This window comes from Chroicocephalus ridibundus, chromosome 1 (genome assembly GCF_963924245.1).
Source record: "Chroicocephalus ridibundus chromosome 1, bChrRid1.1, whole genome shotgun sequence".
NCBI classification, from domain to species: domain Eukaryota; kingdom Metazoa; phylum Chordata; class Aves; order Charadriiformes; family Laridae; genus Chroicocephalus; species Chroicocephalus ridibundus.
In genome coordinates, this window is record NC_086284.1 from 100,808,192 (window position 1) to 100,825,432 (window position 17,241).

The 17,241-nt window shown below is 42.5% G+C and overlaps 1 protein-coding gene across 4 annotated transcripts in view; it reads right to left on the bottom strand.

The window, feature by feature from the left end:
* Window positions 1-6,071: 6,071 nt before the first annotated feature.
* B3GALT5 (beta-1,3-galactosyltransferase 5) overlaps window positions 6,072-17,241 on the bottom strand; it is a 31,217-nt gene continuing 20,047 nt past the window's right edge. For 3 of the 4 annotated variants that reach the window (XM_063345319.1, XM_063345309.1, XM_063345329.1), the window contains exons 2-4: window positions 13,432-13,582; window positions 11,370-11,559; window positions 6,072-10,933 (exon numbers count right to left, since the gene is read on the bottom strand). In XM_063345319.1, the coding sequence (XP_063201389.1) occupies window positions 9,977-10,933; window positions 11,370-11,462 (1,050 nt within the window). In that variant the 5' untranslated portion in view covers window positions 11,463-11,559; window positions 13,432-13,582 and the 3' untranslated portion in view covers window positions 6,072-9,976. The remainder of the gene's footprint in view (window positions 10,934-11,369; window positions 11,560-13,431; window positions 13,583-17,241) is intronic. The other variant, XM_063345339.1, reaches the window with a different exon arrangement.

Genomic DNA, 17,241 nt, shown 5'->3' on the forward strand with positions numbered 1-17,241 from the left:
GTTTTATTTTTTTTTTCCCCAACCTTTGCAAACTCTATTTTGCACACCATATCATTTCTTCTACATGGTGTGTAGACTGTGTAAACTGCTGGAGCAACCCTCAACGTTTTCTGTTCTGGCGTGTGTTAGTCTGAAATATACGTCTATACAGCTTGCTGTGCAAATCTACGCAAGAAGCTCCAAGTGAAATGGACTTTCTCAGAATCTCTTAGTGAAGCTGTCTGTCATTGTCATTATGGCCTTAAGTGTCTTTTTTTTTTTTTTTAATCACAGGAGAATTGGAAAAAATGTCATGATGGAAAATGGAAGAGCATTTAGACACCTTCACTTGTAAATTACATGTAAGGAGTGAGAATGCAGCAGGGGCAATCACCAGTCCCTAGACTTCCATGCTGCATGTTAGCTTATTTAGCTCAGTCAAAGAAAATATGATCAGAGAATGCGAGCACTAAAATAACAGAGAAGAGGCACTTACGAATACAACATTAAAGCTTATTTGAGGTCAGGCTGAGAAACAGGAATAAAATTCTCCATTTCCCCATGAAAACTGGCTTGAAAAGGGGTTTGAACATTGCAAAGATTTTGAGAAACGGCTCCCTATTAAAAAATAAATTTTCTTTTCTCTAGTGAAAAACAGGAGAATTTAAACATCTAGAAAAGACTGAGGCAGGAGACAAGTTGACCTAGTGACTGAATTAGCTGTCTCTGTCTTGACGCCTACAGGACACTTCTCTCTAGTAGCCAATCAAGCCAAAGAGATGCTAAGCCATAACTTTTCCAGCTCTGCCTCCCTTTTTTTTTTCTTCTTTCTGTGCTCTTATTCCTTTCCTCTACTGTTTAACAAAATATTTGGTACTCGGAAGGGCATGTTTCTCATTCAAAACCAAATTTATTAGTGTTAGCTATAGAAGTCTAAGTGAGTCACGTAGACCCCTCTCCTTCTCTCACAAGCTTTAGTTTTAAAAATCTTTTAATTAGTCTGTTAATATATTGAAGACTCGTCACAGTTTTATGCTTTGATTCACATTTTTCTTTAATCAGAACCCTAGATGAAAAGCTCCAGAAATAACAGAGCTGTGCCATTTCCTCTTTGTATTACCTATGTGAATGTTGAGATACAATTTTCCCCGTGTAGTTTCCGCTTCGTAGGGTATGACAGCTCTGAAAAACTCTTTCTGCTTTCAACATCAAGCACAGCAAAGACCCAGTGCTTGCCATCTACTGCATATATTTTTATGAGAAAAATTAGGATACTTCAAACGTTCCTACACAACAGTGTCCTAACATTTGTATCCATTTTAAATGAAACCTCAGTTTGTAAAAGATGGTTTGCTGAGTGAACAAACAAGAATTACCGGACAGATCTATTAGTATCTGAAAGATACTGACTGTTTCCTGTGACTTCCCCATTGAATAGTTGATGTGCTACAACGTGGGGCTGTGGGTGCACTTACAGAGGAGCTACAATACCAGCATGCAGGACCCCCTTCTCAGCTACTGCGCGCCAGCTAAGACACAGGCATCAATCCTTACCCACTTATCAAGGATTTTTTCTGTAGTCATTAAAATGTGTAAAAGCACTACCAGATGACGCTTCACCTATCCTGATACAGGAGTCTAAGCCAGGCAAGATATGTCACCCTTTGGTGAGGCCCGCATCATTATTTTCACTACAGAGCAGTCTGAAAGACTAGGTTAGACTGGACATCCTGGTTTTGGCTGCAAAAGTTGGCTGAGACCAATCCCACCAACAGAAGATGCTTCCCATTGATTTGAGGAATCCTGTTTTATCTCTTTCCTAGGAAGGCAGGTCGTCTTTGTCTTGACCTGAAGACTCATGAAGTGATGCTTCCATGAATCTAGGCCTGGGTAAATCCTCAAAAACCTCATAACACCAATATAGCTCATCTGATTTTTTCGCTCAGCTTTTTTTATTTTTTTTTTTTGATGATTATTACAAAGCCATAGCTCTGTGTAGAATTGCTGTGGGCCCTTAATGAGGAAAGCTTTGGATATAGTCTTCTTCCAAACTTTCGCACACAGGAGGCCACAGGATTAAACACTTTATTCGCGTAAATATCCTTGCAGTTTTAATTTGGCCTTAATAAATCTGCACAACTGGAATGTAGTTCTCCAATACTTTCCTGCCAGCACTCCTTCTGAACTGCATTCCATGTTTCCCCTTTGGCAGGTGCGTTCCTCCTCTCCAGCACTGAAATCGGTGATGAGTTGTAGCTGGTAAAATGAAAACGTCATAATTCAGGGAACATAGATGAAGACATTCATCATGGAGTCCAGGCAACAATAAGTAAGTAGAAAAGTTTGTCACAGAATGAAAGAAGATGCAGCTTTGGTGCTGTTGGGAGGAGTGTAAATCTAGGAAGGAAATTTTTAGTGCTCTCTAATACATCAGTTCCCCTGGCAACGTTTTCTTTAGCTTTAGAAATGTTTTGTCTCTGGTCCAAACAGTTAGCTTAATTGCCCTGGTTATCATTCAGTTTATTCTAAGGAACTTTTCAATGTATGATAGCATGCCAAGAAAATGTAAACATCATTCTCTACACTCATTATAATCACTATTACATTTTTCATTATTGCTTAGGGTCATGATTTTTAGATTCCCTTCTGAGCTTTATATGCACAGCCAGATTCTTCAAGGAGTCCAGGCAAAGCCCAAATCTATCCAGAGCTCCTTTACAACTGGTGTGCTCAACACCTATCAGCCAGTGCATGGCAAGTCCAGCTCTGGACATGTCAGATGAGCAGTGAACAAGCCTTGTCAGTGATATGCACACACAAGCACTATGCCCAGGGCTCCAAATCCCACAGGACTTCCCTGATAAAGCCAGGAAAACCACCATGGGACTATGAAATTATACCCCTTTTCTTTCTTTCCTGATGATTTTGCTAGGTTGCCAGTTATGAGGAATGTTAATACTTACACCTCTGAAAACAGAATATTCATGAATACTCTCTAAGTGACCTGCAGGCATGATCCAAACTGACACTGCAATGATGAGAGAGCAGGTTATCACCATAAAAGTAGGCACTATATTGGAAAAGCTGTGGGTTTTTTGCATTTTCATGAAATGCATCCTTATGACTGACATCTTACTGCTCCCTTTGGGCATTCAGTTAAGATCACCGAGTAGAAATGGCAGGTGTTTTTTCTTAGAAATAAATGTCTCTTATGCTCTATATCTGTGATACGGAGTCTGTGACTGAAAGCTGCCCTTTTGCAGTAAGGGAACCTAAGTCCCTGGCAGAGATGGTTTCAGATATTCAATTTCTCTTTATATAGCAGAGTGATGGAAGTGCTCATGAGCGCTGCTGCGTTTTGGCTTTCTCTTATAGAAGGGCAGTAAACTTTAGTTTTATATTCAGCCATTTCCTTTGCAACTCTTGTATACAAAATAAGATTCCTTAAAAGCTTAGAGAACTGGTGAGTACTGAAAAGATCTCAAGAATATAGTAAAGACTGATATGTTTATAAGCTAAAGTATCCAGTCCCCTCTTCTCCCTTTTTCATGCAGCACTTCCTTCAGCAAAGCTGGAGAAGGCAGTACTGCTCAGTTACCGTGGCCTCTGGCAGCAAACCTGCTGCCACTTGACTTATACCTGCAAGGCATGATGGGTCTGGCCTCAGCATAAGGGCATGGCATGCCCAAAATGGGGACACCCACATCCTCAGCACTGAGCTCTCCCCGCCAGCAGCAAGCGCTGCTGTTCTGCCACCTCCTCACTCCCGGCAGGAGCACGCTACACTACTCACGCACACCACAGCTCACTCCCACTCCTGCCTCACGGCTCAGCTCACTCTTCTTTTTAATTCCCTCGTTGAAACTTTACCAGCAGAAGCACATGTAAAAGCTTCAGGTCCCTTTATGTACTGGAGTCAAACATTTACTTACAACTGCTGTTCCAGCAATAACAATTAAATTAAACATGAAGGGAATAGAGCCGCCTGGAAGATCTACAAGCTGGAGGTGTAAATCACACCACATAACTAATTTATGACATTCTGTGCCTACAGCTGTACGCTGACGGCTTGTAAGTGTAAGGGAGGCTGTGATTTCTAAGTGCTTTTGATGACAGAAGAATAGGAAGCTGATTACATGGGCCTCTATCCCTGCATCCAACCTCATAAATTAAATGAGGTCAGGTTAGGTCAGTCGCTGAACACAAGGGATCTTGTGTATATGGTTCAGTTGGGAGGGACTTGGATTTTTTTTTCCTCACAAAAATAATGTATTTTTGAATTTGTGAAACGTAAGGCAACAACAACATTATTTCTCAACCACTGAAATTGTCCAATTATATTTTTCAGTGAAAATGTACTTGAGTGGACTTTTTAGAAGGATGACCTTAAAACCACTTTATTACTAGGCTTTGGCAAAATCTCTATTTGGACAGCCAGAACGTGTGCAAATTCAAGTCTGCTTTTCAGACTGGATCTCCTATGTACTGCATATATCTAAGGCTCATGACTCAGATGCTTTCCTCTGTCCAGTGTGACACTTCTGGAAATATATTGGTGGAATGAACTAATGAGTTTAAGTCCAGCTGCAAAGTGAAACAAGCAAAATACACCAGAAAGGTAAGCAAAGAAAAAAGATAAAACAAAAAATAAAGGTAGTAAGGGAAACCTTTTCTAGTTATGGTTTTCAATTCATAACTGCTTGTGTTTGGCAAACAATCTGATGGGCTTCAGTCATTTGACAGTTCCCTTTTAAGTGATAGGGGAACAGTACTGTGCTTCCAGGCCCCAAGGAGCAAGCCAGTCAGCCACAGTCAAACAGTGCTGGCTAAGGTGACACAGGCAAAACCATTTCAGGATCTTCCAAAAGGTATCAATTGTGGTTAAAATTGCCTTTTATCCATTCCTTTGCTATGGTTTTAACAATCTTGCATTTGACACTCTTGTCATTTGTAAAAAGCATTCTGAACTCAAATCACAGTGTATTTATAAGGTTTTGGTTTAAGGTGCCTTTGACATAAAGGTATACCATGAGTAGACCGGTAAGGGCAAGAGTGGCTACTGTGGCAGGATTGCGTGCTTAATACTTGGGAAAGCACTCCCGTTCTTGATGTCTTTCTCTTTTATGGGAATTATGTATTTGCTTTAGGAAGAGGAATCGACCAGTCATTTGAGAAGGCATTTTAGAGAAGGGGAGAAAATTCAACAGATTCAGGTTCATCAAGGCCAAGTGCCAAGTTCTGCACTTGGGTGACAATAACCCCATGCAACGTACAGGCTTGAGCGAGAGTGGCTGGAAAGATGCATGGCAGAAAAGGACCTGAGGGTGTTGGTCAACAGCTGGCTGACTATGAGCCAGTAGAGAGCCCAGGTGGCCAAGAAGGCCAACAGCATCCTGGCTTGTATCAGAACTAATATGGCCAGCAGGACTAGGGAAGTGATCGTCTACCTGTACTTGGCACTGGTGAAGTCACACCTTGAATACTGTGTTCAGTTTTTGGCCCCTCACTACAGGAAAGACACTGAGGTGCTGGAGCGGGTCCAGAGAACAGCAACAAAGCTCATGAAGGGTCTGGAGAGCAAGTCTTATGAGGAGCGTCTGAGGGAACTGGGGTGGTTTAGCCTGGAGATAAGGAGGCTGAGGGGAGACCTTATTGCTCTCTACAACTACCTGAAAGGAGGTTGTAGAGAGGTGGGGGTCAGTCTCTCCTCCCAAATGAAAAGTGATAGAACAAGAGGAAATGGCCTCAAGTTGCACCAGGGGAGGTTTAGACTGGATATTTGGAAAAATTTCTTCACCGAAAGCATTGTCAAGTGTTGGAACAGGCTGCCCAGGGAAGTGGTTGAGTCACCATCCCTGGAGGTATTTATAAGACATGTAGATGTGGTGCTTAGGGATATGGTTTAGTGGTGGACTTTGCAGTGTTAGTTGCACTTGATGATCTTAAAGGTCTTTTCCAACCTAAATGAATCTATGCTTCTACTATTCCATTCATTTTAACTGGAAAAAGAGCAAGCCTCATTACTTGACTACATCCCAAAGTGTTAACACACTCACAACCGAAAAGATAAGCGAACACACAAAACTGTGGTAACAAAATACTTTACTAAAATATCATACATTGAATAGTTAGCTCAACGTTCTCATGTTCTACGCAAATAATGCAAACATTGTCACGCATTTTATCTTAACACTATATAGTAACCCGCAGAAATCCAAGAAGAGCGGTATTCCTGTCAGATCCATTACAGACAGTTAGCCCTTGTGTTCCGTTCGGCTTTTTCGTAAGGCAAGTGTTTCATTACAAAAATCTACTCTATATTCTCAAAAGTGCCTAGAAGGGTTATACCTCCTCAATAATACTGAATTAGATGAGATGTGTTACCAAATCCATCATGGACATTTTTGAAAACTAAGAATATGTTAGTTGATGAGTTAGAGTTGTGAAAAATTTATTCATTTTTCTGTATTCAAAAACTGATCTTGTGTTGGAAGAAACAGAGTATGCTGAAATGCACAGCCCTAACCACCTCTAAGACACTGTTAGCTCTGTTGACTTTTACATTACTTACTACTAAATGAGAAGCAATGGAGTAAATTTTCAGAGTAACTTTTCAAAGCCATTCATAAAAAAATGATTTAATGATCATCTTACCCCAAAAGCATAAAAATGTTAGGATAGTGCACTACTTTTACAGATAAACTGCTCCAAAATTGCCTAAATTCTTTTATTATCCTCTACAAAGTTTTAAAAATAAGTATATCTACAGTGCAGTATCGTATTTACAGATCTAGTTATATTTCTGATCTCTTTGTGACGGTCTTTCATAGGAAGATACAGATAATTTGGCAAAAGGGCTCCTAATACTGTTTTGATTGTGTTAAAAGTCATGAGGCCTAAGCTGCAAAAGTTAATTTCATTTAGCTGATACATATAAACTGACTAGCACAGTGGCTTTGTTTAAATAAATTAATTTGCCTTACATACAATCGTCTACTTTTCTTAAATGACCTTTTCCAGCAGGATAATCTTATATTTTACGTAATTAATTATTCATTTTCTATATTCTTATTCAAAGTAGCCTACTGAATGGAGAGAATTATGAAATCAGTTTCTAAGTTATGTGAGCACAAAGGAAATATTTATGTGTTGTTTTTTATTATTTATTTAATTAATTATTTGATGTGCCGCAACCTAAAGCGTTCACTTGGGAAGCTAACTTGCAAAAAGGAGAGAAACAGGCTGTCTGAATCCCTAACATTTCAACCTGTACCCATTTTCTCCTTATCAGAGATTTAGCAGTGATAAGCCAAATGCTTCAGATAAGCAGGCCATTAGATGCTTAACAACATATATTCAGTGAGAACAAAATATTTTGAACACAGTACTGAAGAGAGGCATCTTACATAGGTCACTTGAAATTACAAATAGACTCCCTGGAAACAGTATCCAAAATGGGATGGTTTCTTAAAACATGACTAAAGACCTTATTCCCAATGGCACGGTAGCTATGAATTTAGCCCCAAAAATATAGTGGTAACATCTACAAATGTGATTAACAGAGAATAGCACCATCTTCCCAGGTAGTAGCTATATTCAAGTAATTAGGAATGCTAATGTTCAGGTAAGACATATTTTAATGCCACTCACAAGCAGCCATCATTCAGGGAAGCAACCCAAAATACTGTCTCCTAATGGGAGACTTCACCCTTTGGCCACAAACTCAACCCGACAGAAGCCCAGCAGCTGTACCATCCCAGAAGCCAGGTGCCACCGTACTTCTTGGATCTCAACACCTAGTGGAGGTGATCAAGTCAACAGATCCATATGTAAATGAATAGCTATTCTGCCGAGATAACAGGCTCCCTGGGACTGCATGGTTGGACTGGCCCTGCCAGCTGGGATAAGGTTGGCACCAGGCACAGAGGTGGAAGCAAGACCCACAAGGGACTGCAGGATTAATTCCCTGCAAACAGGAAGAGGCCAGGATGAACTTAGGCTGCACTATGCTGTCCCAGCTCTCAGACCCTCCCCCTGACAAGACAGGGAACTAGGAGAGGCCAGGAAGCATTCCTTAATGCTCAATATTTTTCCATAAATTAAAGCAATAGCCAGCTCGCACCTTGCGTACAAGAGCAATGAATGGCAAAAAGACATTTCTGCAGGTTACATGGAAAGAATCGTGATTAAAATGCTGTTGCCAGGCTTTATCCGTCTGACCCATCGCACCTACTGGAGGCAACAGCAAAAGCAGATGTGCTACAGCAGAGCTTTAAATCCAAGGGCAAACACATCTGCAAAGTTGGGGTGGGAGGTGGAGAGATGCAGTTCAACCCAGAGGTGGGCTGCTCATCCCCTGGCACAGGGTTCGCACTAGGGAAAGGCAAACACCTCCTTGGTCACCCATCTGACCACCTGGATAGATATATCCCTGCAAACACCATATATGCAGCCATTTTCTGAATGGGAAACTTAAAGAAGATTTTTCTTCTACCAAACAGGTTAATATTATTTCTTTCATCATTAGTTGTCAAAAATAAGTGCATGAACTCAGGTTTCTGTACATCAGAAGAAAATAAATAATATAATATTACTGTTATGAAACACTTTTCAGGATGGGGCATATACCTGCTGAAAATATTTATCCCGCTCTTCAGACATGGGCAAGTAAAAAGAGACACTTGGACAGTCCTCACAAACTTCAATAAAAAGAAAAGAAACAATAAAAATAAATAATCCCAAAGTGATAAAATATCTTCCCTGTCTTTCCTCCATGTTTTTTACCACACTCGGTCTACATCCCACTTTTACTGCTCTCTAAAAAAAAACTTTTCATACATAATATAGGCATTCAATACCACCTTGCGAGTAAACTGACCTTTTCTTTGCATGAAAGCACATCAAATAGGAGTATTGCATAAGGCATGTTTTTTATCAACTCCCTCCTCATAGCCCAAATGTATTTTTCACAGCATCTACTGTAAAGACTCAATTCCTTATCTCTGAAACCTACAAACATCTCAGTGGTTTCATAAGTCTTTTCTTAGTAATGAAACAAGAAATGAGTCTCCCAGCCTGAACGATTACTTGGGCACGTTTTCCCACTAGGTCTTGATTAAATGAGAAAAATCCGCCTGTCTTCTCTGCCTTACACACCCAGTTCCTCATGGAAAAATGTCTAAATCAGATGTACTGTTTAGCTCACTGTAAGTAACTCTAGTTTAGCCTTGGCAAACCATTTACAGTGGCTTTCAAGCAATCAAAGCGAGACACAAATGTAAAAGATGTCTCCGGGTTCTATTTTAATAGAAAGACCGGGACACTCCCCACTGAGCGTGGATCCGGCTCTACCACATATCATTTTCAGCAGGAGGCATGTATAAGGAAACAGATGCGGTAGCCTTACACATTCACCACGTGACCTACAGTACCTGAGGTTGTCCCAAGAGCACTGCATGGGCAAATTCTTCCGCCTCTGCAAAAAATGTGCGTAGAGTGAAGGAGGGATCTGTGCCAGCATGCAGTTCTGCCCACACAGAGCTGGCTGCAAGGGCAGAGCTGCAGTTCCCTGGACCAGGAGGTGAACGTCCTGACAGCTACAAACACCTTTTCTTAAATGCCTGCACAGATGGGTGCAAGTGCAGTAACCTGTCAAAGGGCACCAGGAAGAAGGTGCGGATTTTCTTCCGTGAAAAAAAGTGCTTTGACTTTCGGTTTGGCACTGCAGAAATGTTCCCAGTCCTGTAGCAGTAAGATTTGGAGGGCAGGTTTGCAGGCTGCGTCTTTCAGAAAAAAATAATACTTGCAGCTTGTGTAGAGAAGGGATGCAAAGAGGTAGGAGTGAATGGGAGAGAAAGAGGTTTGGGCAGAAATAGAGATTAAAATAACCATTAAAAAAATCTTTAACGTGACGGAGTTAATTGGGAGTTTTGCCAGAGTCAAGAGCAGCCCTGTAAATACGGAACATTTCAGTTTGTTAATTCGAGAAGGGAAGGTGCTAGAGCACTCCTCCACGATTTTCTGTCACTAAGTAATTCCAGTAGCTCAGCTGCTCATATGGGTCTACTTCATGGCACATCACGATTTTCTTAAGGAGAGAAACAGAGAACGTAATCCTTTCTGGAAAAAACGTCTGCTTTGAATGAAGCTCCTCCAGCCGAATTTTTAATTTGGCAAGGCACAGTCCTATGAACACATCCTCCAATTTAATGAATGAAACGCTCTCTGAAACATTATAGATCTGACTAGCAACGTCGGTGGATAAAACATAGCCAGTCCCGGAACAAAACGGCGGGTAGGTCTTTCCTGGATACTCTTCTCTACTCACATACCACTTGCTCTCTCTTTCCCGTATGGGGTACTCGTGCAGTTTTAAAAAGCCTGTGAAGAATCTAGTGGTCCTCTTTTTCCTTAGAAGGAGCTCAGTGAGATAAAAAACATTAACAAACACATCTGTGTCGGTTTTCATCACAAAGCTGGACTGGTAACAAAATCGGTGAATCCATTCCATTCCCATCATGGTCTTCAAAGTCAAATTATAATACGTGTCTGTAAAATTCTTTTGAATGATGTCTTTGTACTTTTGGCTTTCAGCAGTGATATCAGCCTGCTGGCTGAGATTCACAGTGGCTCCTAGGAGGAAATATGTCACCAGACGCTTGCCGGCAACTGTTCTCTCCTGCCCCCAGGTTTGCCGGATGGCCATCCTGGCTTCGATGTGGTGGTACGAGGATGTCACAAGCAGGACGAGAAAAGGCGGGTTCTTATGACAGTCTATATCTGGGAGCTGAGAGAAGTTTCCTCTGATTCTCCTGAAAGTCTCCACAGGAAATATGTAGTCTTGGCTGTTTTCACAGAATATACAGAATTCGGTCAAATTGTTGTAAAAAACCCAGAAGCTAAGACAGCTGAGGCCCACGAGGCCAAAAAGCAGCCTGGGTTTTCTGAAATCCTTCTGAAAGAAACAAGAAGGAACAGTACATTAAAAAAACTAGTATCTAGTTCCTTTCAGCGCTGTATTCCAAACTCCCTGCATAGGGATTTAAAGCCAGGTCATCTCTAATTGAAATCTACCTATTTCAGGGCACTCACCCACACACATTTCTCTTAGTCTCATTCCCACAAGATGTTCTGCTGGCAATCAAATTCACACTCCTTGACTCTTCCCCCCCCAAACTAGCATATCCTCAGAAATCCACACAAGCATGTCCACTGATACCAGCTTATCCTGGCTGAGGCTTCAGGGAATGCTCCTCCCCATTTTCAGCACCTTACAAAGCGTGACTTAGACCCACCAGGACCCTCACAAGACAGAGAGTGGAGAAGCAAAGTAGCAGATAGGTGCCCATGCCAGATGAGAGAGAATAAAAATAGTGTTTTTGTTTAAATACCATGTTTCTCCATTTGTTTGAAAAGAGCCTGTGTCCCAGCGCCCGCAGGTGCTGCCCAACTGGCAGACACAGACAGGTTCCTCCCATCTTCATCTTCTTTGCGTCCTGTGGGACTCTTGCACCAGCGCAGAAACTGTTACCGATCTTTTTGCTGGAGAGGCCATGAGTCACGTATTTGACGTTGAGGCAGCTGCTCAGAAAAAAAACAACAGTGGGTCAGATTATTTGGATGTTTTACCTTTTGCAGCATACCTTAAACGGAAATACAAACCCTATACAGACATATAAACACACACTGCAAGCATTTGTAAATTTATGAAAATTGTAAAATATATTTTATAAATTTTGCAAATCACATATGCCCACACATATCATTTCACAGCAGGGCCCTGCCTACTGCCAACAGGTAGGCAGTGCCCTCGATAAGAAATGCATACTTCCCAGAGCAAAGTCTCCTTTGGTTCTTACTGCGTGAAAGGTGGAAAATACTATCTTTTGTCATCGGTTTAATAAGCAAAAGCAAATTCTGATTTATCTGGAGCTGGTAGGAATTGTGTTCTTTTTTTCTCAAATCAAACATTTGCAATTACCCACAGATGTACTTGTGGAGGGGAGTGGACGGAGGGTTTGCAAGGACCCGTATTGCACCAGTAGCCCCTTGAGCTCTCCCAGTTTGGTGTCCCAGCTGTCTCTGCCTCCCCAGCCGCATATAGGAGGGAGCCATCCAGACAACATGCCCCAGCTGCAGCTCCCCACCACAACCCCCAGCCCTTCAGAGCCAGGCAAGCCCCCGGACCAGGTGCAGTGGAGGAATCAGCCTCTCTGTCCATACAGGGCTGCGCCCCATCTTCTGTTGCAATCCCATTTCTTCCCTGTTTCACTCTCTCAATAGTCTTTCCCCAGTACAGCACCAGTTCCCCAAACTGCCCTCTCCAGGTAAACTCAGCAAACATGTGGGAGTGCACACAGGTGCCTCACCTGACAGCCCTGCCTTAAATTTTTCCCCCTTGGAACTCAAGAAGCGAAGAGTTGCCCCAGATGCCCCCGAGGCCAGTGGGAGCCCATGGTGCAATGGGGGAGGCTGTTGGAAAAGATGCATTTGCAGAGGTACTGCCTTGGTGTCCCAAGGACCCAAGCTTGGCAGTACGTTACAGGGTTGGCATTTACTGAAAGAACACCAAGGGAAAGGGTGACAACAGAGACAACCGACTTCTTCTCGCTGAGGCCATTTTTCTCTTAAAACCATCAATTTCCTTCTTGTTTTCAGGTGAATAGGGAAAATTTTGAAAGTTAAAAACCACTTTTTACTAACATAGGCAGGACGGTTCCTTGGGCTGCTTAAACTGGCATATCAAGGAATTAAATCACCCTGGTATTGGCTTCATCCTTCTGGGATGCTGAGCCCCTGTCCCATCTCTCACCCCACCTGCACACAGCAGGTTTAGCTTCCTGAGTGAAGCAAATGCTCTGTCTTCCCATCTGCCTGGTAGAACTGCTATATATGAAGAACGTATGGAAAACAATGGCTTCTATTATGTTTCAACAGGTCAACATGGCTGTGACTGCATCTAGCAAATCCACCACCATCCAACCTAAAGTGTCTTGCTCTACAGCAGGGATATGAGAATAGGTTAGGTGTGATAAAGCCTGTGGTTTCTAAATTATCCGTCACTATATTTTTCCTCTGTTGCCTGCATCTGACAAACAATGCAGTCTGTGATTCAAGATTTCGAGCCTGCTTCCATATATCTCCATGGAACAGTCCTGGAGATGTTAGTATGAAGTGAACATTGGGTCTATCTACAGGAGGTGGTCCAGAAAGCAATGGAGACTTATTAGCAACCAATCTCTTTTCTAGAGGTCATTTTGAACAGCCTCCAGTATTTTAGTATCAAAACAAATCTTTCTGGTTTTATAAAAAATCCTTTTGCATGAAGTTATACTTGAGTTTTCTCTCTGATCTGAGTCAGAAAGTGCAGTTTGTAGCTATCTCAAAGCTTTTCCCATCTCCTATTGTTCCAACTGCAAAATATTTTGTGGAGGGTATTGCCAAAAAAATTACCTTCTTTGTGTCCCAGAGAGTGGTTTGTTTAAACTGACTGGTGCGGTGTTTCGTGGCTCTGCGCCGATCCAAACGAGGTTTGCACTAGAGCCTGGGACCCAAGCGATGTGGGCTACAGAAACCTGCAGCCCGGTGCTCTTCTAGCACATGCCTGAAACGAACACATGAAGAAAAAAAGGTAGTCAAGATCTATGATCCAAATCAGCAGAACTGCAGCCCTCTACTTCGCAAGTACCTGTTCCCACCAGTGGCATGAACTTCCTCCTGTGTTCTGCCATGGTAAGCAGGTTGGCTATAGGGTCTCTCTGTTCGCACCACTGACCCTGGTGTAACTTCTTCATGTTTCACAGTGACAGGAGTGTGGTAACTCTTGTGACAAAGCCTAGCTGTTCCACCAAAATTAATCTGACACCTCCTTCAGGTGTGTTAATGAGTATAATTATCTAAACGGCACCAAGAGATCAAGACTATGTGCCATATAGGTCAAGAAAAGCAATCTGGCCCAAGGCAGAGACAGGTAAGTAGGTCTAGAGTCCCCCTGAGAAACAGATTCAAAATACCAATTTAAAGAAATAGTCATCTTAATTTTTCTGGGGCAAAGCTACAGTCATCCACTGAGTTCAGTGAACTATCGGCATTGGCTCTGCACTGAGGTCTCACACATCAGCCAGGGAATGACCCAAAGCTCAAATGACCAACGTGCTTTCGACCATCTGCAAGAGTCGCCGCTTCGTAAACAGAGACACAAGCAGCTGCGACAAGGCTGTCCCAAGAGCAGAGGCTTGATTTCAGTGCATAAACAGGAGTTACGACCTCAAATACTGCACAGTTAAAGTTGGCAGCAAAGTTCCCTTTTTTCTTTCCTAATAATCAAAAGTAACGTGTGCCCTGGTGTAAGTACTAATAATGCCTGCTAACTTTCGATTTTCCTCAGAATAAAGCCTCTAAATTGCTTTCTCAGAAGCTCAGCGGGACACGAAGAGGGATTAAACACGCATGGATAATAAGAAAATGTGAAGTACAGCAGGAAACTTCTTTTTTTTTTCCTAAATGCAAGCATTTCAGAGGAGCAGAGACCAACTTGGGGCTTTCAAAGATGACGTCTCTGGTGAGGCAGTGGGTTCAGCAGTGGCTGAGCCACTGTTTTTATGGAAAGACAGGTGGGTAGCCGGGTTTCCCCCTTAGCCCAAGCTCAGAAGTCAGGGAGGGGTGGCACAGTGCCTCTGGCCCAGCAGCTTTCAGTTGTCCCCCCGCTCCTGAAGCAGGACGCTGCCCGGTGCCTACCAGACCTCGTCAGGAGCAGCAGTGCACGCTCAGGTCCCACGCCGGACTACCGAAAACAGTGGTGGTGAACCTCTACTCGAAATAAAGGGTCTCAAGGGGTCAGACTACCCTGCTTCATCCCCTGGGAGCCCTGGCTGGCTCCTCCTGCCCTATGCGCTCGGTCGCAGCATCCTGTGGAACCTCCCGAGCCGGTGGTCCTGTTTCCAACCAAAAGAACTGCACGCGAACAGCCACCAAAGCGATGAGGCTAAATGTCTCCTTCCTGGCACTTTAAAATGCCACTTTTCAGAGGGAGGTTTTTACGGCAACGTGTATTAACAATGTCCTCTCCCAAACCAAATGTCAAGACCGACAGGGAAGAAGGATGTAAACCTGAAAAGGGTACAGGACAAGGGAAAAACTTTTTCTGGTGCCCTCACACAGAAAACCTTTTTCCCTCTGCTGCCTATCACCAGTCTCTGCTATCCTGATTCTCTCTCCTTGTCAGCCTGTCAGCAAGTCACAGCAAGACACTGTTCATCTATTTCATACGTGCCAGTTTCTATCATTTAAACACTGAGTTGCTAGGCGCTTTATTTACAGCTAAATCCTCTTCCTTTTTTTTCGTTCCTTTTTTTTTCTTTTTTTTTCCTTTCCTCTTTTTTCTTGGTGGTGGTTTTTTTTTTTTTTTTTTGGTCATTCTTTTATCTGTTTGATTTCTTTGTCTTTTTTTTTTTTTGCTCCTGGGGGAATTAGCTTTCTAGCTCCTCCCCAGGCACCTCTGCACTACCCCAGCCCTGTCATGACCGGGTGTGCACGGGGAGAGTGGCTCCGAGTGGGGGGGTGCTTTTAATGCTTAAAATAAGCCTGTGGCTCTCCAGAAAGGCCTCGATGTTTTACGGTCGGGGAGCTGACTCTGGGGAGCGGGTGAGCCATCCACCTGCGGTGACAGACCCCCAGCAGGAGTCCCCATCTCCAAACCCGAAGCAATCAGTTAGGCAACAGACAGAAAAGGAGCATTATTGTTACTGATTTGCAAATCCTACCATGTTGCCTGGCTTATGCTCTGTCATTACGTTACTAATACCCATTTAGCTGATTGACCCTGTAATTTTAACAGCAGATTGAATCTTCTTTGTGGAAGGTTGAGCTGGTTTTATTTACCATGTTGGGTTTTAATAAGAAAAGAAAAAATAATAATAATTAAAAAAAAAAAAGATGAAGAGTAGAAACAAGTCAAGTTTTGAATTTAATCATTGTAGGAGGAAAAATATTAGAGTGATATGTTAAATTCTAGATTAATATTAATCCCAATGAAGTGCCATGCATATATACATAACATAGGTGTATACAGATATATACATACAACCATATTGTTTTTAGCAGTGTGACCAACACAGCCTAAACACCGGTATAGTTATAAAAAGCAAAGAAACTTTTTTCTCAGCAAAGAAAAACCATGACAAAAAAAAAAGAGACTTTAAAATATAAAATTACTTGCAATCCAGTAACGGAGTAAGAGTTCCTTAAAGATTCACCTCCTTGCCCTAGATCTCCTCCCATCGTGCTACGACACAGATGGCTTGCTGAAGAGCCACCTGACCTGCTGTAACTCCTTATGCCTTCAAAGAAGAAATTCCACCATTTCCTCCTCCGAATCGTGTTTTCTGTACTACAGAGGGTAATGTACTGGTGGTTAACTACATAACCTTAACACAGCAGCTCCCTCAGAGTCAACGCACAGGCACAGGAGGAGTTTTTCATGCAACATTCACCCGTTAAAAAGGTGCGTCTTTATTATTACAAGGGAAAGAACAAACATTCGCAGGTCTCATCCACTTGAAAACACAGTCTTTCTGGTTCAGATATGGAAGTGTCAGCTTGGGTGTGGAGATTTACGTTACTAAAATGGTTACAATGGTTGCGCAGCCTCTGGGTTCTGCCTCTGAGACTACCCAGGCAGCCAATGCCTAAAGGAGAATAAAGACCACAGCGAATGTATCCTGGCAGAGGGAAGGCATCTGTGGCACAGGGATCTTCTGAATCAGAGGTTGCACCTTCCTCTTTATTAAAAAATTCATCAAGAACCATTAGCTCTTGGTGCACCTTGATCTCATCCACCCAACCGTGACCACTTGCTCATGACATTCATTTGAAAAAGTCAAACAGCATCCTCAGACCAAAATGCAGTTTTGCTCTCAAAACCAGCAAAATGTTTGGCAGGATGTTCTCGTAATGTCACAGGAAAGATGTGCTGCATCTGAAGAGTCAAAAAGAAGTGTATTTCCAGGGACTTTAGCCAAGTCAAGAAAGCTTACTTCTACTTTAAAATATCATTTTGTTTTTCTAAGCTGCCTGCAAAATTCTCTTGATGAATCCTGGCCCTAAAAAGCCCACCAAAATGTCAGCTTGGGTATTTAGTAAGCCCAGATCCCTTTTCCAGGAAGGAGAAAGAGGTTGCAGTGGAGGCTGCAATATGGGCTGCTAGGCAACCTGTTGCAAAGTTCATACTATCAATGCAGAGAAACTGTACAGGACAGCCATTAC